The sequence below is a fragment of the Aulonocara stuartgranti genome, assembly GCF_965226115.1.
Source record: "Aulonocara stuartgranti genome assembly, chromosome: 11".
Taxonomy (NCBI): domain Eukaryota; kingdom Metazoa; phylum Chordata; class Actinopteri; order Cichliformes; family Cichlidae; genus Aulonocara; species Aulonocara stuartgranti.
Genome location: NC_138947.1, coordinates 33,094,399 through 33,121,231, shown reverse-complemented (window position 1 = coordinate 33,121,231; position 26,833 = coordinate 33,094,399). Strand labels below are relative to the sequence as shown.

Below are 26,833 nucleotides of genomic sequence, written 5' to 3'. Positions count from 1 at the left end.
ATGGTACAATCAGGAAAAGTTCTGTGACACGGTCTCCTGAGTGGTCACTGAAGCCATTTATGTTTAGCTCGCTGCATAAGCAGAATGGAAGCATTCAGCTGAGGGCTCCCTTTAAGACAACTTTCTTCTGATTGGCTGTCCCTTGCAAATAGAGGGTTTGAACAACATCTGGGCGGAGCTTCTGTCCTCATAGCAATGTTGCTGAGATTACCATAATAATAATATCCACCAACATCAGAAGTAGCTGTTTGAAATTTTGTGTTTAGGTCAGCTTTTGAGTTACTTGCTAACCTCATTATTGCAAACATTTGCTGTGTTTTGATTATCCCCCCTGCTAATAATATAAAGCATAAAAAGTAACAAATATTGTATTTGAAATTAAGTTTTTCACTTGTTAACAGTGTTCCTGTCCACACAGTGAAGCCAAAGTCTGCAACTACAGCTAATTAAACAATGAAATGAAATCAATACGCCACTGCATTTTAAAGAGCCTCACAAGTTCAGCTCTGCAGTCTGCCCGGCAACACTACACCTGTAACATAAGCACGCACTACACTCCTCTATAGAAGCCAATTCAATCGCTCGCTTAATATTCTTTGAAAAACTATGACTGAGGCTCACATCTGTTTTCGTTTTTGTCTTTGTGAGAGCTGAAGCCTCCAGTAATGAGTGAGAAGCAGCAGCACAAAAAGACTGGCAAATGGCAGTGAGTTGTCTCATAGCAGAAAAGGACAGGTGTGCAGCAATAACATGAAGTGCTTAAAAACAATGAGAAAGGAGAGGATTAAAACTTATGATGATACTGTAAAACTCACCATATGGGAGGAACAAAGAAAATGAAGCGAGTGTGTGACTCAGTGCTACACTTCTCCATTCTTCATTCTTTTTTTCATCCATTGACTGTGATAATTCTGCTAAAACTGTTGCTCTGGTAGATTTCATTAAAAGAAATAGAGCCTTATTCTTTTAAATTGTATATGGTTCATTATGTCTGGATCATACCATTTTACTGTGTTTTAGACTCCTCTTGTGATCTCACTATAGGGAGTCGGGATGTCACGTGTTCAGAACCACTCACACCACCAGTGTTTGTCGGTTTTCAATCACCTGAACCTGAATTTGGGAAAAACTGCTCGTGTCCTGCAGGCCTGCATACAACTTCAGTTACAACAATAATAACTGGAGCCAGTGATTGCGTTTTAATGAGAAGGCGTTCAGCTCAAGTCGACAGAGGTGAATGATGTGGGCAGCGCAGTGCCTATTATTTCCACAGACCACTGCTTTTCCCTCTGCAGCACACTAAAGTCTTCACCTCAAAGAATATGACCTGTCTGATTTCTCTCATAAATGTCATAGAAGTAATAGATGCTCACATAAACACACTTGCATACACGGGCATGAAGAGATAAGTCAGCAAAGAATAGACAATTGTTTAATTGCAAAGAGGGTAATGCGTGTAAGTGTGTTGTGTCTGAAATCTCTCCAGGCTGTGACTCCACTGCGGTCAGGTGCATTTATACCCATAGGCATTTACCTTGCCTATGGGTATAAATAAAGTTACCTTGACCTTGACCTTGATTTGAACCACGTGTGAAATTTTCAATATTATTCATAACCTCACCTACAAATAATTCTCTTTAGTTGTTCATAATGTGACAGGATGGTTGCTGAAAGAAAATGTTAACTGAATCATCATTAAATCAGACTCAAATCACTCAGATCAATCGGGGTGGTTGTGGTTGGAGAAAGGTTGGTGGTTCGATTCCCCAACTGCTCCACTCAGCATACCAAAGTATCCTTGGGCAAGATATTAACCTCGAGTTGTTCCCAATGGGTTCACTAGAGTGTGAGTGGTAGACAGAAAGCACTTAGATGTAGAAAAAATGGCTGAGATGCTGTTTAAAGCGCTTGGAGTGCGAGAGTACAGAAGTGATGTATTCTTTCATATTATATTTTGTGGAAATAGAGGAAATTATTTTATTGCTACAATATAACCTGCATTATTACAATTGCATTAATAACATTCTTTATAGCATTATTCTATTAATAATATTTCTTACAGTATTGATATTGCATTAAGAGTTGTTTATTGAAGATGTTCATTTAAGGATCCTTCCACTATGTTAACTTTTATTACAGGTACGGCCAGAAGTATTTCATACACATTGCATAGTATTTGTGCTCATTAAGAGTTGTTGCTTAGTCTACAGAGGGTCTTAAGCTTTGTGAAGCGCGACGTCTTCACAATCTATTGTGTTAGAGACTAGAGCATAGAAGGATAACAGCATACATGCTTACAATACACATATAATCTAGAAATGTGCCAGGCCTGAGGCCTTAACTCATTTAGCTTCTAACTGCATTTTAGTCTACTTGGTAACAGATGACCGGAGTCAACAACCAGCCCTCAGAGACCCATAGGGCTTGAAGTTTATTGCCTTGTATGGAAGGTGTGATAGAAAGAGGAACTTCTCTGTCTAATTTTAGGGGCTTAAGATTGACCATTTACTGTAACTGATGCATATTATGTTCATTTGTGACGCATGAGGGGGCGTAACCCTGATGAATGAAACCATTCTGAATTGAGCTCTTCGGAGAGGATCAATGCTGGTGTTGCAGTATACATCTTCCCATGTGTGTGCTCAATAAATCATTGTTTGACTTAACTCTTCTGGACCAGTGTTGTTTTGTGCCCTCCTTCAATATTTGAACTCGCGACAATTTATATACAGTTTGTCAGTTTGGACGCTCTCATTTCATGGTTTTTCTTTATTTTTACTACTTTTTACATTGTAGATACAAACTGAAGACATTAAATGTATGAAGCAAGATATATGGAAATATGTAGCAAAGAACAAAATGCTTTAGATTTTAGGTTCCTCAAAGTAGCCGCCCTTTGCTTTGTTGACAGCGCTGCAAACCCTTGGCCTTCTCTTAATGAGCTTCATGATGTGGTCACCTGAAATGGTTTTCACATCACAGGTGTACCTTTTCAGGGTTCATTTGTGGAGTTGGGTTGTGCAGAAGTCAGGTTGGTACACAGCTGACAGCCCTATTTGGCAACTGTTGGAATTCATATTATGGCAAGAACCAATCAGCTAAGTAAAGAGAAATGACAGTCCATCATTACTTTAAGAACTGATGATCAGTCAGTCCAGAAAATTGCAAAAACTTTGAATGCGTCCCCAAGTGCAGTCACAAAAACCATCAAACTGGCTCACATGAGGACCACCCCAGGAAAGGAAGACCAAGAGTCACCTCTGCTGCTGCCAGGACAGTCTGATGAATTTGATGAATTTATCCTGTGCTGGATAAATTCATCCAAGTCACCAGCCTCAGAAATCGCAAGTTAACAACAACTGTGGCTACCACAGCATCTTGCAGCAACATGCCATCCCATTCAGTTTGTGTTTAGTTGGAGCATCATTTATTTTTCAACAGGACAATGACCCCAAACACACCTCCAGGCGGTGTAAGGGCTATTTAACCAAGAAGGAGAGTGATGGAGTGCTGAGCCAGATGACCTGGCCTCCACAGTCATCTGACCTAAAACCAATCAAGATGGTTTGGGATGAGATGGACCTCAGAGTGAAGCAAAAGGCCAACAAGTGCTCAGCATCTCTGGGAACTCCTCCAAGAGTGTTGGGAAACCATTTCAGGTGACGACCTCATGAAGTGGTTCATAAAATGTGTACTTTCAACATAGCTCCATCCAGCTTCAACCTCAGCAGATGTCCAATCAGCTGGAATAAACTGCAACATCTGTCTGCGTGTCCTCTTTTGCTGAAAAGATAGCTGACAGCTGAGGCTGGTTCAATCGAGTTTATTTCCTGTTAAAGGGACGTTTTTCCTCCCCACTGTCTCCAAGTGCAAGTTCTGTATTATTTTAGGGTGTTTGCCATACAATATAGTGCATGGTTGTTGTGATTTGGTGATATACACTGAACAAAAATATAAACGCAACACTATTGTTTTTGCTCCCATTCCCCATGGGATGGATGTAGAGACCTAAAATTCATTCCAGATACACAATATAACCATCCCTCCCAAACAGTGGTCACAAATCAGTCCAAATGTGTGGTAGTGGGCACATCTGCTATATTGAGATAATCCATCCCACCTCACAGGTGTGCCACATCAGGATGCTGATCTGACATCATGAGTAGTGCACAGGTGTACCTCAGACTGCCCACAACAAAAGGCCACCCTGGAATGTGCAGTTTTTTGCGCTATTGGGGGTCTGGGGACCCAGAACCCGTCAGTATCTGGTGTGACCACCATTTGCCTCATGCAGTGCAACACATCGTCGCATGGAGTCTATCAGATTGTCAATTGTGGCCTGTGGAATGTTGGTCCACTCCACTTCAATGGCTGTGCGAGGTTGTTGGATATTCGTGGGAACTGGTACACGCTGTCGTATACGCCGGTCAAGCACATCCCGAACATGCTCAATGGGTGATATGTCCGGTGAGTATGCTGGGCATGCAAGAACTGGGACATTCTCAGCTGCCATCTGCCCTGAACAATGTGAACCATGATTCATCCGTGAAGCGCACACCTCTCCAACGTGCCAGACACCATCGAATGTGAGCATTTGCCCACACAAGTCTGTTACGGCGACGAGCTGGAGTCAGGTCAAGACCCCAATGAGGACGACGGGCATGCAGTTGAGCGTCCCTGAGATGGTTTCTGACAGTTTGTGCAGAAATTGTTTGGTTGTGCAAACCAATTGTTCCAGCAGCTGTCTGGGTGGCTGGTCTCAGACGATCTTGGAGGTGAACCTGCTGGATGTGGAGGTCCTGGGCTGGTGTGGTTACACGAGGTCTGCGGTTGTGAGGCCGGTTGGATGTGCTGCCATATTCTCTGAAACGCCTGTGGAGACGGCTTATGGTTGAGAAATGAACATTCAATGCACGGGCGACAGATCTGGTTGACATTCCTGCTGTCAGCATGCCAATTGCACGCTCCCTCATTGCTTGTGGCATCTGTGGCATTTTGCTGTGAGACAAAACTGCACATTCCAGGGTGGCCTTTTGTTGTGGGCAGTCTGAGGTACACCTGTGCACTACTCATGATGTCAGATCAGCATCCTGATGTGGCACACCTGTGAGGTGGGATGGATTATCTCAATATAGCAGATGTGCCCACTACCACACATTTGGACTGATTTGTGACCACTGTTTGGGAGGGATGGTTATATTGTGTATCTGGAATGAATTTTAGGTCTCTACGTCCATCCCATGGGGAATGGGAGCAAAAACAAAAGTGTTGCGTTTATATTTTTGTTCAGTGTATAAATAAAACTGAATTGAACTGAATTTAATTTGAATTTGTATCCTGATCATCCCAGACACTACTCCTCATTTCAGTCATGTATCCTTATTTTCTTCATTCAACTTTCATTGTATAGACTGTAAAGCTGTAAAGATGACAGATCTTCACTTCATGATCCTGTTTTGCCTCTTCCATCCAAGAGCCAGTTTGTTCTTTCTTTCTGTCACATGATCTACCAGCTTTGGGAGATTGAGTCAAGTGGATGCACAGAAACAATGTTGTCTTTTTGGACATGAAACATGTATCAATGCAGTATGATTTATCACTGCATTTAGCAATACCACAAAATCAGACTACAAAGTGTGGTGCTGACAGTTGGTGGTGCAGTCTTATCATCCTCAACAATTGGCCGGCCCTTTTCAACAGCAAAATAACTCAGACCCCTCTCAGTCTGTGCAAGGTTTCAAATCAGTGGGGTTTCTATTCAGAATTTCAAATTCAGCGGGGTTTCCTTCTTAAGAAATAACACAAACACTTATGCACAGAAAACATTAATCACACAAGACTTATTCTTTTGAGGTTTTGCCAAATTATAGAACTAGAGTTAATGTTTTATTTGTAAAGGAATAAATATCAGCATGGATAGCCTAAGCTGATTTGCAAAGCAGTGTAACACGAGAAGCATCCATGACTGACCCTTCTTTAAAAACTGTTTGAAATGATGCCATTCAGGATGTAAGTTCAGAGTTCCACGTGTTGTTTGGAGAGCAGGAGAGCATTTATCCTTACAGTTAGTGAGCCTAAAACCCCGAACAGAACCTCAAGATCTCCGAGCACCGGACTTAGTAAAAATCTCTAAAAATTGGGCAAATTTAATACGATTTAATACATGCAGTTTAATATGATCAAAATCCTTTTATGTAATTTTGCCATCTCATCGACATCTCATGCAAAATTTTGGTTGCTCCACTGTGTTATAAGAAGAAGCTGAACTTTTAAAGATGCTGCTTGTGACCAATCAGTTGCAACATGAAACAGCAGATGGTATCTAATACATTTAAACACATGGAAGCTGATTTTTTTTTAATGTAACATGATTACATGGGATTACCTCTGGAACCTGTTTGGGTTCAGGATGGCCATGCGTGTAGACACAACAGCTGATCTTTCACCACCTCAGAACTTAACTACCACCAACTAAAAATCCTATTTCAAGAAACCAGACTGATCCCTAATTAAAAGTGGAGCTCTTAAGATGTGAACACTGCATGTAGTCACACAATGAATTTTTCTATAAACAGCATATCCTCTACATCCTCCTCTTACAAGTAGTATGTACTATCGAGTATCTAGCAGATTTAAAAATGATTGAAAATCATTATGCTTGTTATAGAAAACTTTACTTTGAACCTGATTGTTGAAAAATATTGTGATTCACAACCAAAGTCCGTTTTGTGTTAAAGATTCCAGCTGTACTGACAGTGTTTCTGACCTGACAGGGCACTGTCAGTAATTTCTTTAATGCAGGCTGACACACACACACGCACGCACGCACACACACACACACGCACACACACACACACACACACACACACACGCAGACCACTGTCCATTGTATGTGTTTACCTTTGAAGGCATTCGTGGCCGGTACATCAGTTTCCTGCATACTGCTCCTTCCCACGCTCTGCCAGCTGCTGCAGATGCTGCGATGGATGCCAACAGACCAACCTTAACCGGTCCGAGCCACGGCCGCTGGGGGGAGGGAGGGTGGCCGAGAGGAAGGGGTGGCGCCTGTCAGTCTCACTGCCATCTTTCTTCATCAACAGCCCATGTGCTTGGTTAAAAGGCCGCCGTCTCTAAAGCCCCGCGGCGGGTGAGTGTCTCTTCCCTGCTCCAGCGACAGCTCGTGAGGTCACTCTTTGTTCTCACAGGACGCTGCAGCCTGGTAAACTAGCCCGTATGAGGGTTCAGCTCTCTTGTCACAGTGGACTTTGTGGACTACAGTGATGGCTGAGGGGGAGAGATCGACGGGTTGTTTAGAGATGGGGTTAGATCAGGATGGAGGCTGCGTTGTAGATGCTATTAATCTGATCTCTATCCTCCCAGCAGCAGGCCCGCAGTCATGACCAATACCCTGAATTCTTGGCTGTCTGTCAATCTTTCAACCTACGGATGAGCAACTCTGCCTCTTTACCTTCTGTGAGCTGAGAGGGTGAATCAATATGTCTCTCCTCTAGAGTCGGGCTTGCCTTTTAAACTCAACTTTAACCAACATGCCGTCTCCTCTGATTCTCCTTGCTCCTTTGCCGGCTTACTCCCCCTTTGTATTTTTCTTCCTCTTATGTGTTTTGTCCTGTTGCTGCAGTCCCAAGCTCAGCAGGGGCTACTCGGGCGCTCTCACACTGGCACCACGGCTAAAAGAGACGAGAGAGAAAGAGGGAGACAGAGAGTGAGCAGCTAAGTGACTAAATTCATGAGATACCAGAAACAACGAGCGAAACGGATACACCCAAGCAAAACATGGGCAGGGCTAACTGCTGCAATGACCAGCTGAGAAAAGCGAACACAGACTTCTCATCCACATTCACACACACACACATCGCAGTGGATGAGGTGCGATGTGTGTCTCAGTTTGGATAGCGGGTGGGTGGCTGGCTGGCATGGCCCCCTTTAGTTCCTCTCACCCACTAGGTTCTGACATGAAAGGGAAAAGTTTTTGTGAAAGCCAAGCGCCGCCTGTGACCCTATTTCACAGAGCAAGGGAGAGATAGAGCCACATGTCAGTGTGCCACTTTGAAGTCTGCCTGATAAACAGGGCTGGAGGAGGCTACGGCTGAGGGAACAACAAAACTTTATTTACATTTCAAAAGTGCCAAGTGCTGCTTTTTTGTGTCTGGGAACGGAATAAAAACCCAGAAAAGAGGAGAGGGAGAGAGGAGGAGGAGGAGGAAGGTGGGGTAGGGACGACTGGAGAAAAGGGAAAAACAGTGTAAAACCGATCGAGCCATTTTCTCCTCGTTCAGACAGTAAAATGAGGGTGCGGGAGTGATGCAGCGCACACGGGGAAGGGGTACGATGGGCGAAGGAAAAGGGGAAATCGCAGAGGAGGAAAAGCTATGCTCAAAACATAAAGGAGGGAGGCAACCCACAGGAAGTTGAGCTAGGAAAAAGCGGTGAAAATGACAAAGGAAAGATGAGACGGGAGGGGGAGATACAAAGGAGGAAGAAATCAAACATAAGATGAAGAGACGCAGGTTTAAAGAAGTTCAAGAGAAGAAATGACATGGGACCAGAGAAGGAGGGAAGGAATTTGATGGTGAAAAAAAAGCAGACAGACGGTAAACAAACACACGCCCTGTCTGAGGTTTTGGAAAGATATGACAGATCTCAGTCTTATCTCAGCTCCATTCGCCTGTTCTTACCAAGCCTTATCACGGTCAGGGTACACAAACAGCTTGTAGGCTGGCGAATGGAAAAGTGGAGGCGAGAACGGGGCCACTGTGACGTAAGGGGGGGTGGAGGGGGGGTTTAAATACTTCATTATGTGCCTTGTAGGTGACTCATCACTTTGCCTCCTGGTGACTAAACAACACCAGTCTCCCGAGTCTCTCCAGGCTCCCGCAGAAAAACATGTGATTCTAGGAGACGATTTCTTGCCTGAGTAACAGTTTGAAAAAATTCCAGAGGGTCGAAGTTAGCCATCCTTATTTTCAGAGTGGTCAGCCAATCAAAGAGCTCCTCTGATTGAGAGGACCGAAAATGAAATGACCCATGGGTCGCCACAGCTGGTAGCTCTGATGGGATCCCAGTGGGATTTGTGTCCTGGGATCAAACATTTTCTAACTTTTTAGGTGAGAGTGTAAACCGCTACACCAAGACTAAAGTTAAAAGGAACAAAAAGAACTAAATTTAGGCTTAAAGGACGTATTTTCAACAATCAGAAGACCCTTTTGACTGTCGGACCTCTCTTAATAAACACCGAGGACCCGTCCTGGCCCTAAGACCTCGATGTTTAAAAAATGACCTAAGTGATAAATATCATCTGACATACTCGTGTAACAGTAACCCAGCTACCCTATGAGTTCGGCAAAACTGATTTATTTATTATATTCAACAAGAAAAAAAGTCTGAATTTATTTGCTTTTTCTAAAGGCAGACTGTTTCCAAAGTTATTCTTCTGTGAGCTGAACCAATGAAAGGAAACAGAAATTAGAAAGTGGGTTTTTCCACAATGTGCACCTCTTCCAGTAGTAATAGGGGCATTATTGTATAGCGTTGTGGATAGACTGTACCATCATATTCTGATGGAGGAATTACAATAGCATGCGGCCTATTCAAAAGTCCAGGAGCAGAATCTATAGAGTATTTTATGGCATATAAAGTAATTGTATTGTATAAACCCTTAATGGGTTTTCAGCAGGACTGAAGAAAGTTCTTTTTATTAAAGTTTTCTTCTTTTTTCCAGACAGCTCCTGAAAACATGTGAAAGTCAGTGCAGCCTGACCCCACTGACTGTCGGTCTGTCTGTTTGTTTGTTTGCTGGGTCATCTGAGGACAACAGGCTGTCCTGGCAGGCAGTGGAAAATATGGCTCCAGGTGGATGTTTGTTCTCTGGTCATTTAAGGACAACTCCTGGTCTCCTGTCTTATCTTTGGATTTATCCAGCTGTAGGACTTCCAAGTCAGAGCAGAGAACAGAGGTCTGGCAAACACCACGGGACACAGGAAACCAAGTGTTTGTTACTGAAAAATACCCAAAGAAACACACACACACACACAAATAGCACCTTATTTGTAGCTGTTGTCTCCGGTACAGGCTTCTATCAGGTTTCGGCTTTAATGTACCAGCGCCGATCTTTGTCTTATACTATCACGAAACTCTGGACCAGAGACTGGAAGCTGTAGTTCTTTAGTGCATTACCCCAGTCTCTGTGGTATGCACACTTAGTTTTTCTCATTCTTGCAGATTGAGTTTTAGTGTTTTTTGTTGTTTTCTCTTCTTTGTGGCGGTGCGTGGAGTCATTAAACTTTTCTCGTTACCTTCATGCCCGTTCTCCTGTAACTGGGTCCACCTTATGAACTTCGCTGCCAAACACTTTGCTAATAAACACGTTTTTTCACACGCGAGGTTTCGACTACTTCTCGCAAGTAGCGAACCTCTGTTTGGCGTAGGTGGGGGTGCTGCCTCGATAGAGTACTAAGAGGCGGTGCAGATAACGCCCCCTTGCTCGCTGTGAATTTGCTGCACAATTAATTGCGCTGGTCTCGCACTGCGGCGATCTAGTACCATCCGCTCTGCGTCGGGGAGCTGGCAGATTAAAAAGCCTTCACCGTCCAGTAACGCTGCACTGGGTCTAGAAACGTTCAGAGCTGATGGCTGAAAGGAAACGTCTGTTCAATTATTGCCCTAGTTCACTCCTTATGCTTTATGCCTGTGCCTTAGTTCAAAAAAGGGAGTTCAAACCAAATGTACAAATGTACACGCAGAAAGCCAAAATCATTAGCAATACAAAGTAGGGTATTACTGTTTAGTCAGTGATGTTAGCCACCAGGGATGTATGCTTTCAGCTCAGTCCAATACTACTGTACATTCATTATAACAGACTTTTCTGTAGGCAGGAAAGGTGTGTTGGGTTTGAACTTGAACGATCAAACTAATGAATAATTCAGCTGCGGATTCATTTTCACTTTATAGCGACTGACAGTATCAGTGTTCACTGACAATGTAGTCAATCTGTTCTTTGTTTTTTCAGTGAAATGTCAGATTGTGCCAAATCCCTGATAATAACAACAGCTACTGCATCATTTACATCGGGCATTAGAGCATAAGTCACAGTTGATCCCTGACATTAACCGTGTTTTTCTCACGTGCCTCTGAAAGAACATATATGCCTATTTTAATCAATCCAGCTTGTCCCTGGAACATTTGAGCAAACTGACAAACAGCCTGAATCACCTTTGAACCTGAGGATGATGTAAAAAGAAACTGCAACCTCAGATGGCTGCAGGCAGATGGCGAAGGCCCTGGACTCTTAGATTTTACGCATCTTCTGGATACATTATTTCGTGCAATCTGGATGTTGAGTTCGGTGTGTCGGCTATATTTGTTTCTATCTGTTACACTCTGTGCTGCTCTCTTGGCCAGGTCTCTCTGGAAACATGTAATCTCAGTTGAACTGTTATATGGCTGTCAGCAGTCACTCTGCATGTGTCACCTAAACGCTGACATTAATTTAACTTGGAGCCCATCTTCTTTTGATCACTCACAGATTTTAGTCTGCAAGTAGTCTACGGTCTCCAGCCTCTTCACGAGTGGACCTCCAGTAAGGAAAGCTATGCTCTTCTTTTTGAATTACTATGCTGAATCCATCTCGCCATTTTAAAGAAAACTGCCTACATAAGGGTGAAATTTTCAAAAATCTACCCCTGTACTTAGCAGCGCCATAATGTAGTGGTTTACATATTTGCCTAACAAGCACAAAAAGATCCCTGGTTCAGTAGCTTTTTAGTCAGCAGTGCATTCATGCTGCCATCTGTCAGTCATAAAATAAACTCCAATAAGACAGCCTGCATTGTAGCCTTGAGAGACTGTACTTGAGCAAAGAGTCCTATGCAGACCTTTATAATGACAATTATAAGCTTTGTTCCAGGGTTCTTAAACTGTTAAGACTGCGTGTGGCCTCTAGCCTCCGTGAAGTGGGTAAAGTGAGGAGTGTTTCCGTCAGAGCATTATTAGTACGGGAGCGTGTTTCTGTGTCTACTATCTGTCTGTCATTGTAACATATGGGGACAACTAGCAGTTCTAACAGCCAGCTCTGACTCCTCCGCTGGGTCACACAGGGACATGTGCTTATCAGTGAGACAGCAGTCAGACAGACAAACATGGACTGGGGAACAGACTATTTAACCACGGGGCTGGTCGCATCTGTTACGCTGAAAATTCAAGCATGCTAAGAATGTGATTGCATAACAAATAAAGAACTGGGGCTACCGAGGTGATTCAGAGTTCTGCCGCAACAGACGTGGCGAAAAAACGAGTCATTAAAAAAAGAAAGAAAGAAAAAGAAAAGCTTTCACGGACTGTTTATGTGTATCTGACAGCGGCAGCCGAAGGAAATACAAAATGTTCTGCTGCTGGACAATAAAACAATGTGGATCTCCTGGAGATTATGACGGGTTAGCTCATATATTCACTGTTCTTTCTTTGGATTAAACAATGAGTAGTGGACACAGTGTGCACACTCAAACATTCAAACTAAGTGTGGAAAAAAGACAAAGTAACTGATGAACTTGACACTCCTAGTATGTGAAAACTGGAGGCCATTTTCCCTGAATGTTTTAACAATAATTGAACATTTTTTCCACCTCCAGCTGCAGATAAGCGCCTGAGATTCTGTTTGATCCTAAAGTTCATTTGGGTTGTCTCAAATCTTTCTGACAACCTACAGCCCACTCTAACATCCCATCACCAGATTTCTTAGGTTACATGCAACATGCACACGTTACTTAGGGCTAAGAAAAGTACTTCAACTGGCCCTCTGTGATTTTAAAGCATACGCAAACATATCTACTACATACCTATAGATAGCACTGTTATAGAGAGCACAGGCAGGTATAACTACTTGATGCATTTACGGACAACTACTATTCTCTCTGAAAGATGCAACAGTCAATATAATTGTTATTGACGGGCTGATATTATTGGCTAATATAAGCCATTTGATAATTTATCACCATTTATAATGGCTGAAAAATGTCTGGAATGCCACAAAACAACAACTAACTGAGAAAAGTCGAGCAGAACAAGAAAAGAAATAAACAAGAAATGTTAGGGACATTATATCAGCCAATATATCAGAATACCAGAATTTTAAATGACCAAATACTGATATCAGTATCTGTCTTAAAAAAAACATTACGATGACGTTAGTTCAAAGCCAGTGGATTGATCCCCAGCTCCTCTAACATAGACATCAAAGTGTTCTTAGGCAAGACCATCACAGTAAATATGTGATAAGACACATAATAAAACACTGTGTTAGATCCATTAACCATACAAAACTTAGTCTTTACTACAGAGACAACCAGCCACAGATGGGTGGGGGTGTGGCTTTGTTAGCCCTGTTTAAAGTATATTAAATATAATCATATACTTTTCCACATTTCTTTAATAATATCGACTCTTTGTCTTAATAAAACATTCTCCTAATGTGCAAATGACAAGTAGTTTAAGGACACCGACACTCTGACACACATGGACAAAGATTACACAAGTTCACAGCTGATTAATGGAAGATCTACTTTAGTCCGCTTCATTAGTCTCATCCATACTGTATTCCAGTTTGATGAGCTTGGCTTGCGGCCAGAGCTTATGGGCTCTTAAGGTCGAGCACAGTGCAGAGTGCCGTACAGCTCAGTAAGGGCTTTAAACCATACTGTTAGTCTTACAAGGACACCAACACCCAACAATTGCCATTTTTTTACTGGACGGAAACAATGTGTCAAATTAAAGCAAAAGCTTTGTAACAATATACTGTGGAGAGCATGTGTTTGTATATTCATATCATTCCAAAAATCATTTTGAGAAGAAGATAATCCAGCACTTTTTAAGTACAGGTAGCAAAAGCAGCAGAGAGCTAAACAACACGTAGCTACCTATCCCAGAAGCATCCAACTTACCTGCAGGTTTATTTTCCTCCTTTAGTCCACATTCATGCATACACCACATCCTATTTTATCTTACAGTATGTCTTCTATTGTATAACATGGTATCACACTGTGCTATAATGTATTGTGACGGACAGTGAGAAACACAGGCTTGTGTCATAGACAGTTAATGCTTGATTTCTCAAGAAAAATATAGATCCCATATTTTTCTTTTGCTTTTTAGTATTTCAGAGGCGTCACTCCAGTCTTCCTGGACTTGCGAATAAAGACCGCATTAAACACAGCTCTTAGTGGGTAATTTTAGTTGGTTTCAGTCCAAAAACATTCCTTTTTAATCCGTACTTACTGAGCTGTCACACACTAATAACACAACAAGTGCACGTTATCCTTTACCTTTCTCGGGCAATAAAGCAGAAACATCTAAAAACATAACCTCTAAACCTCCTTTTTTAAACCCCCTTTCAGGGGAATTATCTAATATATCATTCACCGCAGGCCAAAAAAACAGATAAATAAATTATCTTAAAGTGTGTAATGGTGCACAAAATGACTGGCAAAGCAAGAAGCAAACAAAGGTAGGCTGAAGGCGTCATTCGTCAAATCCTTGTCTGATCTGGCTCTGCGTCGCGCTGACTGCCAGTCGAGTGTGATAAATCTGACAGGCTTAATCTGGCCATGCATCAACTGTAGTGTCAAGAGGCCGGACTGACAGACGCATACCGACGGACGCATAAGGCACAGAAATGCTGGCAAACGACAGACAGGAAGTGGATGCCATTAACACGGAAGCTAGCCACTCTGTGATAGATGGTATAGAAATACTTATACTGTTGGCTTTTGTGTGTGTGTGTGCAGTTCAGTTAAGTCATGCAGATGTGTTTAAAACAACAACAACAAACAAACAAAGAACAAATATAGACCTAATCTGACAATCCATACCGACACAAGAGCTCCACACAAAGACTATAAAGAGGCAAGAGCCATCGGGCAAAATTAGCCTACACTTCCATAAAGAGACAACTGATCAAAAGCCTTTCCCTCAAGGGCTCTCAAAGGATTTACTTAAAATGTCTCCTGATGTGCAGTAGTAGTGCAGCTGATTAGCTAGCTGTCCCAATCATCAAACTAAGACAAAAAGATGGGAACAGACTGGACGGATTAGACGAGAAATAAGGAACAGAGAAAAACAGAGATTGACTGTAGGCGTAAACACTGGGCTCATACATATGAATTTATTGAGCTACAGAACGAATGTAAAGCGGATGAGCCGCAAGGGCCTTCCTTCTGACAATAAGACCGCAAAGGAGCCTTCCGTGTTGCTGTGATTTGACTGTATTTGAGTTCTGGGGTTGTCTGTGATTGGTGGAATGAAGTCTTTGCAACAACGAGGAAAGAAATGAAGTCAACCTGGTGTGAATATGAAGCTTTATTAGCAGCAGTGAGTGAGCGCTGCGTTTAAATCCAATATTACCAGGAATTCGTGACAGAACACAAGTACAGTACTACCATGTACAAATACTGACAGATTAGACATTTCAGCCAGATTGTGTAATTTATTTGTATTTTTTATTTGACTTCACAGACGCAACTTTTATTTAACTTACAATACTAAACGTAAACAGCAGGTCACCTGTTAACCTGAATCTTTTTCTGAGTTAAAGCCAAATCTGATGGTCGTGCATGACTGGAGACGAAGTGGTTAGGGTGTTAACTTTCATTTCTTTGATATAAAATGACACAGAGCAGATGGGTTGAACATGTTGAGTGCAGTTTATGTACTCTTATGTGATAACTGAACACTGAATTCCAAACATTTTTACACACAGCATGGTGCCAACACAAGAATGCATTTTCTTTGTTGTTTTTTTTAATTGTTTCTTTCCGTTTTATGTACTCTCTCAACATTTCCTGGACTTTTTTTTAACTGAAAAATCACTTCCAAAAGGCACAGAAAACCTCCACTCTGCGACTAATACTACAGCTACAGGCAATATTTATCACAGAATCAAATGCTTGACAGGTAGATTCTGCAAAGTGGTATAAGAAAACCCATGTCGGGTCAAAACTTTTTAACTTTTTGACTTGTCTACGGTAGAAACAAGCTTTTTCAACCACTGCCATTTTACCCATTCCATCCAATCTGAAAATAAGACAGAAAGTAAAGACTGTATTGAAAGTACCAGACAACAGAGACATGAAACACTTAGCAATGCAGAAAATAAATAAAAGAGTCCCACAGAGTGAAACTACTGTTCTTTGAAGAAGCTGAGAGCAAGATTTTTTTTTAAAAAGACATTTAGCTTTGTTTGATAAAATGATTTACATCCAGTAAAGCCTTAGTGCTTCCAAGCCATCTTTGAAAAGAACAAATCTCCTACAATGCAGACATAAATACAGACAATTTTACAGGCCATTCAAAAGAGTATGTAAACATGAAAATATGCAGGTATATTTAAGTTCAGACACACAGAAAAAAAAAGATGACACAAAGAGGCACAGCATGAGCAAATGCAGGAGCTAGAGGCAGCAGAGACATTACAGGCTGCAGTCATGCAGCAAAAATCCTTCTCATTCCCTCTGACTGAGGAAGATAAAAAAGAAAAAAAAAAAAGACAAAGTATCAAGAAAATCAGACAGCACAGCCCAGGCAAACGGAGCGACCCACCTCCCCCGAGAGAGCTCTGACTAACTGTCTGAGGAGGAGATGAATTCCTCAGGCACGCAGGCTCGTGTGTTGCATGTGGGTTAAATTATGCTACCAAAAATGATGCACTGCAAAAAAAAAACAATGCCCATGTGTTTGTTCACACATGCAGTCATCAACAATAAAGAGCAGTAGGGTTATGGTTTGAAGTATGGTGCAGTTTGAAACGATGAATCGTATGTGTGCCGTGCACGCAGGCTACTGACGTCAGCGTGTGACATACAGGGCAGCACGATCAGTGAGCCTTGCATCTTTTCTAAATCTATCCTAGCTTAGTAGTCGACTAAACTACAAGTCACCTAGCCAAGGAGCAAGTGAAAGTGCAAAGCCAGCAAAATGAAAACAAATCAGGGCATAAAAAAAAAGAAAGAAACAAAGCACAGAACACAAAGCTCCTAAATGGGACGTGAACCTGTGGTGTCCTGGAGGAGATACTCAACACTTACTTCTTGCCTACTTATGTGGGCACATGGCTTTAATTTGAGAAATTCTAATTAAATTCAGTTTTATTTCTATAAGCTAAAGTTTTTCAACATTTTTCAAAATGTTATATAATATTATAATAAATAACATTTTAGTATGTTCTTTGGGTTTGTGATGATGTTTGTGTTGGTTATTTAACAACCTTACAACTGACTGAATGTGGTACTAATATGATTTGACCAGTACATCTAAGTAATAACGCATTCCAGTATTTTTTCCAAAAGCCATATTGAGAAAAGAATGCAGTTATACATGAAATTAAGAAGAATAGATATAAAGCACTGCTGTTACTTTGATCTGATATTATTAGGGTTTCAGTTTCATCATTGCAAACAGATCTGATGTTTTTCATCTGCCCCTATGTAAGCCTAGCAAAGTGGAGGTCACATGCATCATTTATACAATCATTTATTCACCTGGCATGTCTCCGTGTTTGTACTCGTACAAACATTTGCACATCAAACAATGTAAAAACTCCTCAAGAACGTTCAGAATTTCCATTGAAATGTGCACAAAAACAGGTTGTTGGAAAAACACCTGATGTCTCCTTTTAAAATATTGTGATATGGCTGTTCAATTATAGCACACAATTGCCACACTAGATCAAAAATACATCACCGTTTGTTTTCAACGGCGTGTTTGTGTTACATACAGCCTTAAGAGTGCATAATTCGATTATGTTCACTTATGAGTGACAGGAAGGAAGGATAAGGTCAACAAATGCCACAATGAATTAAGAGTTACTTAACATTTTATGCCTCTTTGAGTTAGTAAATTGTGTATTTACAGTCAACCAGCTCTGCTCCAGTGTGTCCATGGCTATGCAAATTGGCTTATAGTTGATAAACATGTCTCTAACTAGAAATTGTACTTCTGAAGTAGAAATGTTTATAAGGTAAAACTGCTACAGTAAATCTACTGTAATAGCACAAGTTTTGCTCATTTACCTCTATTCCAATATTCCCCCCAACCCAAAACCCCCAAAACAAAGCAACCCCCCCCCCCCACCACCACCACCACAATAACAGTAGATCCAGAGTTAGGACAGAGCTTTAAAAAAAAAACAGAAAGGAAAGCAAAAATACAAAACACAGTGTAAAAAATAACCTCCGACAAAGGAATAAAATCCATATTAACTGCAAAAGCAACATAAAAAACAGAAAACAGACACATAAACAACAAAACTGTTAGAAAAGGTGACATCACATATAAGTAAGTTGATTAAAAAAAGTATTTCTTCCAAGTCGCTTAAAGGAAGTCACAGATTTTCAAGCCTTATCTCCTCAGGCAGGTTGTTCCAAAGCTGAGTGGCCCTGATGGAAAAAGCGCTGTCACCTTTAGATTTAAACCTCAATTTCCGAACAGCCAGAAAGGCCCCACTTTAGGATCAAGCCTGTGAACTCGGTCGTACAGGGTCGACACTTCTGCCGAGGCGCTCAGGACCAGATCCAAACATTCATTAAAAGTTTAGCAGTGAAATCCCTCCTAAAATGTTCAGGGAGGCAGCGAAGACAAAGCAGGACAGGTGTGATCTGCTGCCAGGTGTGACACATCATGAGTGGCCATTGGGGAGGTCTTTATTATAGTAGGAAAAGCTGTAAAACTTGTGAAAATACAGATAAAAGCTCAAAATCGATTCCCCTCCTTCACATTTTCCAAGGCCGTTTAGTGGGCCAGATTGGAGTTGGCTGATTCTGACACATCCCTGTTCCAGGCAGCTGGGTCACTTATAAAAGTATGTAGAAGTGAATTGCTTAGAACAGAGAAAAACTTTGATTCAAATCAAACTTTTTTTCTACAAAAAAATGTAAACTTTTCACTAAATTATAAATCCAAATTAGCCTTTTTCCTTTTACAAACAAATTATTCTAAATGGCAGGAAAGCTACTGTGGACGGGAACAGTTTCTTTTGCTGTGGATTTCTACAGCTTTTATCCTCTATATCCAGCAGGAGAGTTGACTTATGTCTGCATTTTAATGTGGATGGACCTACTTCCACAAACAAACCTAAACGCCTGGCACAGGCTGTGCGTGGGCGGGAGTGTCAGTGGTCATGGGCTATCGGTGGCTTCTAATGCATTTTAAATGTGTGAAGGAAGAACGCGCCACAAATTACTGTAAATATTCCTCATTGTACCGTGCACCCCCTCCTCCTGGATCTTATCCTGGGAGAGCCCTGCTGCACGCCACAAAGTGCACGAGCCACAGTGACATTTCTCTCAGAATCTCAACAGAAACCGGGGTAGATAGGTCAGGCCTAATGGCTCATTTCATTCTGCTGTAAGCGGACATTAGAGGTGACACTCTACATGAAACAACTTGTTATGAGTCCTTAATCTCTCAGCTGAGTCTCTGAGCAGCCATAAAACTGTAGTGAGACCAGAAGCTGACTAAGGAAAATGAGTGTGATAATAATGCAGTTAAAGTGCTGCAGCTCCGAGTCCTTTTGGAGCTTCCCGGTCACTGCGCGCCAGTCCCACTCTGCATTAATCAGGCAAAGGTCGCTGTTCCTATACATTAGGAGCAACTTTCTTTTTTTCTCCTTATCAGACTTAATGAGCAGGGATGTTCTCTGCTGCTCAGAGTGCCGGCCTAATTAAGCACATTAACACTTTTGACCATATGTTGACATGAGCACCACATCACAGGGGACAGGACAAGGTTTAACATTTTCTCACACTAATTCCAAACCACTGATCACAAGTCAAAAACCCAGAGCGTGGACTCTAGCTTGCACAGTAGGACAACACGTATGATGGTCCATATATCATCACTGGCTTTCTCAAGCCTGTTTTTTTTTTTTTTAAAAATTAGTTGCTAATTGAAACATAGCAACTAATCTTTAGAAGAATTTGCTATTCATGCTTTCTTTATTTGAGGGGACTTTTCTGAACAGGGATTTGAGTTTATTTCATTGTTTAATCTAGGACAACAACACACACGGATGACTAATGAGGGTGATTATTGTTGAACATCAGTGTCTCGATCGACCGCAGTTCACTGTTGTCATCATGCAGAGACAATACGCAGCTGACAGCTATGTAGACAACCTGTCTGTCTGTGGTGATGACCGCACAATCACTTAAGTCTGGATTACTTTACATGCTTCAAAAGTAATTCTAGTGCTTTATGTGTGCTTGTGCTTGTGCAGCAATCTAATCACGCTAGTTAATTGTACATACTTGCCTTGGCTTGATTTTGTAACAGTCAGTCCTCATGCAGCTTCTCTCAGTTTGTTCTTTAGGATAGATATCAGTTTGTTACTTATTTTAATTTTTTAGTCAGTTTATTATAATCTCTTTCTTTAAAACTTTAGATTCCCTCACAGATCCTGTGTGGTGGCTGTAGCTCAGGACGCAGAGTGGGTTTTCTACCGATCGGAAGGTTGGTGGTTGAATAGGTGAATGAGGCATGTTGTATAAAGCGCTGTGAGTGATCTGGGAGAGTAGAAAAGCGCTATATGAGAATCAGTCCATGTAAAAGTTAATTTAATGAACATTATAACGACTACTGTGTATTTTATTTCTTTACAGAGGGTTTCAGGGCCTACCGTGGACTTCTTTAGAGTGAAAACATTTTCCGTGGTACTCTGTTCCAGAGAGCCTGAAAATAAAATCAAACTGAAGCAAAATGAATAAAATTTCAAGTGGGATTTATTACTCAAGAAGACCATATTTTAGGAGTCGATGGAACAGCAGAAACACTTATCCCTTTTGGACTGCACAATGGTATTAGAAAGTGATGCATCTTTTAACTCATAAACAATGTGAGTATAGGCAGCAGTGATACGCTGAAGTGCTTTTTCCTATCAACTCGAACAAAGGCACAAATAATAGCAAAGTTTTATTTTGCTCTTTTAGAAGTTTGCTTATTGGTTCAAAACTTAGAATATTATCGAATGCTAATAAACGGGAAACCTGACTGGTCTCTACACTGAGCCTATAGCTACACACAAATTCCTCTTACTTTAATGACTGTAGCTTGTATGTAAATGTCTGTATGTACCCAATCTCCATTTTAACACATGGGCCAATCAGATCAAACGTTTGTACAAACATCATCTTGCATTCAACAGTTATTAATATCTATATCTTTTTAAAATTAATTTCTTTTAAATCCCAATTCTATATTTGGTTCATTATGTTTCCTTTTAAGTCTCACATTCATGTACATGACAACTTAATGGTCACCCGAATTTGTATCTACGTGATAATTTTATTCCAAGTCCCTACTAAATATGGAATGAAGAATCTGAAAAAGTGTCAGAGGCCTGGTGAATGTTTGCAGAATGGATACTATAACAATATGTATCCAAAATAATGAAATGGGTTGACAAAATCATCTTTAAGCTAGGCAAGGCTAATTAGCTTCCTCCCAAACTAGCTAAGAGTTAGCTAGCTCTTCTTACCATAAGTCACAAAACATAATATAGAGTAATTACCAGCATCTAGTATTAGCAAAAACTAATAATAACGATAAATTTAAATAACATCTATTGGTAACAATAGCTAACATTAACAAGCAAGGTTCATTACCTTCCACTTTCTGACTGAATGCTAAAGAGCCTTGCTTGCTAAGCTATTTAGCAGCTTCTTCAAAGCTTATTTTTAATTATTGCTGGAAACAAATATTGTAACAATGGGACTTTTTTAATGTTTGACTTTAAGCTGAAATTGTAAACATTTTCAGTAAGTCTCATATACACAAGACTATTATTCTAGCATTTTTCTTGACTGTATTTTCTACAGTCATCGGTCAAAACCCATAGCCATGTGTCTTGGAACCTCACTATTACATCCTGTCATTTGAATTACAACACTGACTAGCATGCTTTTTGTCGCAAAGATAATTTTGATGTAACAAATATGCCAGTACCACAACCACAACAAGAATCCTTTTTATGAAAAGGGAAGGAAAGATGGAAGGAAGCACAAGGAGATGAGGTACAGATGCCACTTTCCCTGAGGCTCTACTCATACCATATCACACAGCTAACACATCCTATATGATGACTCATTCTGTTTCCCATTACCTTCTCACGACCCCAGTAATGATACAGTATGTTTGCCCTGTAACAAATACCTCACAGGGACTGAGGCGGCGTGTGTGAATATGTATGCTGGCGGTGGAAGGCTACATTTACACACTTGCATACAAACTCGCAGGTTGTTCCCAGCAGTCTGAAGCATACGACTCATCTTACAAACATAAACAGGGCTTCTTTACCTCAAGCAAACATAATCTTTAAAACGCGCATCTCCCCCTGCTCGCTCACTCGCTCTGACACACATATACATTCACAGTGTCTATCCAAAGAGTGTCATTAGACTCCTACCAACTCTAGCCAGTCTTTGCCCATAACAAAGGTTCAGAGATGTGTTATTAGTGATAATGTGTACCTACATAGAGAAATTCCCACAGTGATCTTGTATCTGCAGGCTACGGCATCACTGAGTGTATCTATAGATGTTTATACGGTTATTTTTCGAGCCGTTTCTGCTTTGTGAGATAACACGCCGCACAACGCAGTCTACAGGAAGAATATGAGATTGAAGAGTGCAAAGTACACAGGAAGACATACAATTATAGATAGGTATGAGGTGACGCAACCCCAGAAGTCTGCTTTTAAGGGCACACCATAAAATACTGTATAACACATCATCTGCAGGAGCAAAGATGAATTCTAGGGGAGGTGGGAGCTCAGGTCACTGGCTTTCATCTAGTCTAGAAATTACTTTATGTGAGCAGATTTTCAGCCCTTTCCTAGTAATAATCACAGCTAAATGCATCTCCTGTTTTCAAGCCAATCACTCCTGTAATTTAAGTCTTATCAGGAGCTGCGTGCTTGTATCTTAATGCCATTAAAAATAGTTTGTTTGTAACATGCTCACGGATGTACTGACAATTAGGACTGGATTACTCAGACAAAGAATAAATACAAATACATATTGTCTTGTAAGCTCTGAAGTGAAAAAATAAAGAAAGAAATAAGATTACATCACCTGGGAATGCAGAGACACTTTATATCCTCCCATCTCCACCTGGAATGTTAGCCAGTCCTAATGGGGCTTAAGTGGTTTGCTGAATGTTTCTCAAACTATGAATGCAGAAAATCAATTTAACATGTTTTTTGGAATATGAAGTATATATGAAAATACATCAACAAGCTAATACTGGCTAGTATTCTTTGATCTGCCTGGACAGGTTGATGTTATGTGTAAATGTGTAGTTGCAGAGTTCTTTCAACACAAAGTAACTGTTACTCTTGTTTACTTTTACTTTCTTACAGTCATTATGTTGGACTCACTGCTACTAATTCTGATGAGACTGAAACTACGTGCACACACATCAGCACTGATAACTTTGTATTTTTCATTAGTTTAAAGATTTATTTTTGAATTTTGGTTTTCTTTTATGTCAGTTTTTGAAGAAAGTTTGCCTGTTTACTTTTTTTTACTGCATTAACATTTTTTTTATCATATTGTGTTACAATTTAGCGAGCTGGAAACTATCCTACTGACTTAAGCTATTTGTTATATGTTTAATTTTATTTTGAACTGCTGTAATAAAGACATTTCCCAGCTTTTGCATAAATAAAGCATATCTGATCGTCTTATCTTATGTTCTAAGTTTCAGTTTTACATCAGACTTGCTCTGTCATCAAATGCTTGCTTATAGAGGACTGTCGGATCTTCCTCTTTCTTACTGCAGGATCTTTACCTTATGATATAAAGCACCTGAAGATGATTGTCGTTGGGTTTATATTGTCAGATTCTTTCGACGGCACAAGTCTGATCAGGCATCAATAAAAGTTGATCCGTTTTTATAGATAACACATTATAAATTGTGGTGTCGAGCTGACTGATTTTGTGGTTTACACAACCATCACACCATAATCAGACTCCTGCAAGGCAGCCCCCCCACTGAGGACCCCATTTGTGTGAAAACTGACTGGCTGCCAGACTGGCCTCTAAGCCTGCTCAATAGGGTTATCTATGTATTTTAAATTCACTGATATGCATGATTGCAACATCCCCCTGGTGTCTGATCTTTATCTGCTGCCTGTGCATCCCCCGTTAGTCTCCATCCTCTCTGTGCAGACGCAGGAACATACACATTTGCACACGAGCCACTTTGATTTATGGCCGCCTGGAAACATCTTAACACAGTCTGCTGGCCCGGTGTCACTGCCTCATCACCAGTAATGGAAGACAAACGTGTCAAATGCTATTCAAACTCCACATTACGTGACACAGTTTCACTTCCTCATCAGCATTACTCGGCTTCCATCAGTCGCGTATCTCTCAAATAAGGATAGATTAACATGCGCATCAACAGGATACTACAAAAATCCAATCATATGACTCCTTACTCCCTGCTGACGCCTCCCTCGGGAAAGTTAAAATCCTTCCTCAAGTAAACATCAGAATAATGAGCTACTTCTAATGTGCACTTAGTTCTGTGTGAATGATTAAAGTGCCATCTCAGAGGCAAGAATTTGAGCACCTGATTACCTAATTATAATGTTTAACACATATTCACAACTTCTTTATTTTTTTTCTCATCAGTTTTAATTGCAATTGTTTTTTTTTCTTAAGTCTAACTTGAAGCTTTTACACTGAGTGTGATGTTCTGATGCGTATTTCACTTGATTATGATTTGTCGCGCACAGAAACCACAACACAATCCCTTTGTCTTCCCTGCTAGTTCGAGCTTAAAGGGTAACATTGAGTTGTGGTAAGAGAGACAAATCAGAGGACAGGGGCGGCTTAAATGTAGAATTTTCCTCTTCAGTCTGTGGCACTGAGCAGAAGCTGCTATATGGTCTGGTTGGCTGATAAATGAAAACAAATGTATTTTAGATGTCAGGCAGCAGAAGAGCAGCGCAGAACAGGAGGACACAGGAAAACGCCTCAGTGCATGCTGCTCCAAGACACAAACACGCACTCAAAAGCGCGACCGCATTGCCTTTGGTACACATAATGCATATGCATTTGCACACATGTATGGACAAGCATTTCCACGAAATGTATTCACAGTGAGGTGCGTGCACATACACACACGCGTACACACACAAGCGCACGGTAAGCTATTTATACAAACAAGCCAATCCGGCTCAGACAGGGTGAACTGCAGCGGTATAAAAGATGGGGCTATGGAGACAGGATAGGATAAACACTAACAACAGAATAGAGAGAGGCTGCTGAAAATCTCATTAACTGTAAATTGAAAAACAGACTAAAAATGTCTTCCAGAGCAATAGCCGAGGCGGCTGCGTCGCTTTTTCATCTTCTCCACAACTTTCACGAGTCGATACACCCCCACTTTCACTCTCTCTCCTTCGCTCTCTCTCTCGCACACAAACATATATTCTCAGGGTGAGCTTGTTATAGTTTTATCCTCCTTGAGTTTTATACCTTTGGAGTGGAGGATGTTTATTAGACAGACGGGTCATTTTTTTTTGCTAGTGAGTGTAGCACAAAAATCTCCTCTGCTGCACGCACGCATCCACAGCAGGCCTCATTGTTCTCTTGATACATTGATTTTTAAATGTGCAAATAAGTGAGCTGGTAACCAAACAGCGACATTAGAAGCAGCTATTAGGGTAATTAGCAACGACCCATTTATGCCACATCTCTCTAAACACACACTGAACCCTTACCATGTGAGTTTCTACAAACTTCCACTATGAAGCGTAGCTCAGATGTAAATAATATAATTCACTGATCACCTATCACTGTGCAGCTCACACTGCTTGGTTAGGTTACATTCATATATGAGGGCTGTGGGGTTATTTTACTAAGAGTGTGCCAGTCAACACTGTCTTAGTAACCTAAGTTTCTACCCTCACAGCTGAAATTGTGTGGCTAATGTTTGTTTCAGAATTTTTCAAACACTTAGGTGTTTGTCTATTCTATTGTCTGGCTTTGGATTGCTAACTGATAGCCTCAGAATGCAAGAGACAAACATTGTCAGTTAGATGTACAGTGGGTTTCCAAGACAGGCGAGTGAATTCCTTGAATTCAGGAGCGATGATATCATGTAGTGACAGGGAAGAGATCCACCTGGCATCTCATTTACAATCACCAGGCTGTGAGTTGCATTATTTGGACACCCTGCAACCTTTTAGTTGTCCTTACATTAGCATTCTTTCTACACTAAAAAAAGATCAAAAATACGCACAGCTGGAAAAGGGAGGAGTGTCCGGTCCTGTTTATGAGTGAGCTGTTCCCCCAAGCAGCGGAGCTGGAGTATCTTGGGGTCTTGTTAATGACTGAGAAGAGATTGGAGCAGGAGACTCATGCACAGATTAGTGCAGCGTCAGCATTGCTGAGGATCCTGAAAGAAAGAAAGATCGACATTGCGATCCTCAGCTATGGCCACAAGCACTGGGTATTGACCAAGAACATGAGATCATAGACACAAATGGTGACAAAGAGGATCTTCCAAAGGTTGGCTGGGCTGTCCCTTAGAGACAGGGGAGAAGTCTGATCACTCAGGAGGTGTTTACTCCCTGGTGAGTTGTTCTGGGTATCTCCTACCAGGAGCAGGCTATGGAGTAGACCCAGGACATGCTGGGTAGATAATATGTCTTGGCTGGTTTAAGCAGTATCCAGGACGCTCTATTAAAGAAGTGCTTATGGCGTCCAACACTAGTAATGACCTTTGCAGGCCATGAAGAGAAACACAATTGCCCATGTTTCTG

The 26,833-nt window shown here is 41.1% G+C and overlaps 2 protein-coding genes across 2 annotated transcripts in view; one reads left to right on the top strand and one right to left on the bottom strand.

Annotated features, from left to right (window-relative positions):
* LOC309717771 (uncharacterized protein) overlaps positions 1-26,833 on the top strand; it is a 352,978-nt gene that overhangs the window by 185,480 nt on the left and 140,665 nt on the right. The gene's annotated exons all lie outside the window — the stretch shown is intronic.
* LOC309717776 (low-density lipoprotein receptor class A domain-containing protein 4-like) overlaps positions 1-26,833 on the bottom strand; it is a 272,052-nt gene that overhangs the window by 175,407 nt on the left and 69,812 nt on the right. The window contains exon 2 of the mRNA XM_082552603.1: positions 6,901-7,688. Coding sequence (XP_082408729.1) covers positions 6,901-6,940 — 40 coding nt within the window. The 5' untranslated portion in view covers positions 6,941-7,688. The remainder of the gene's footprint in view (positions 1-6,900; positions 7,689-26,833) is intronic.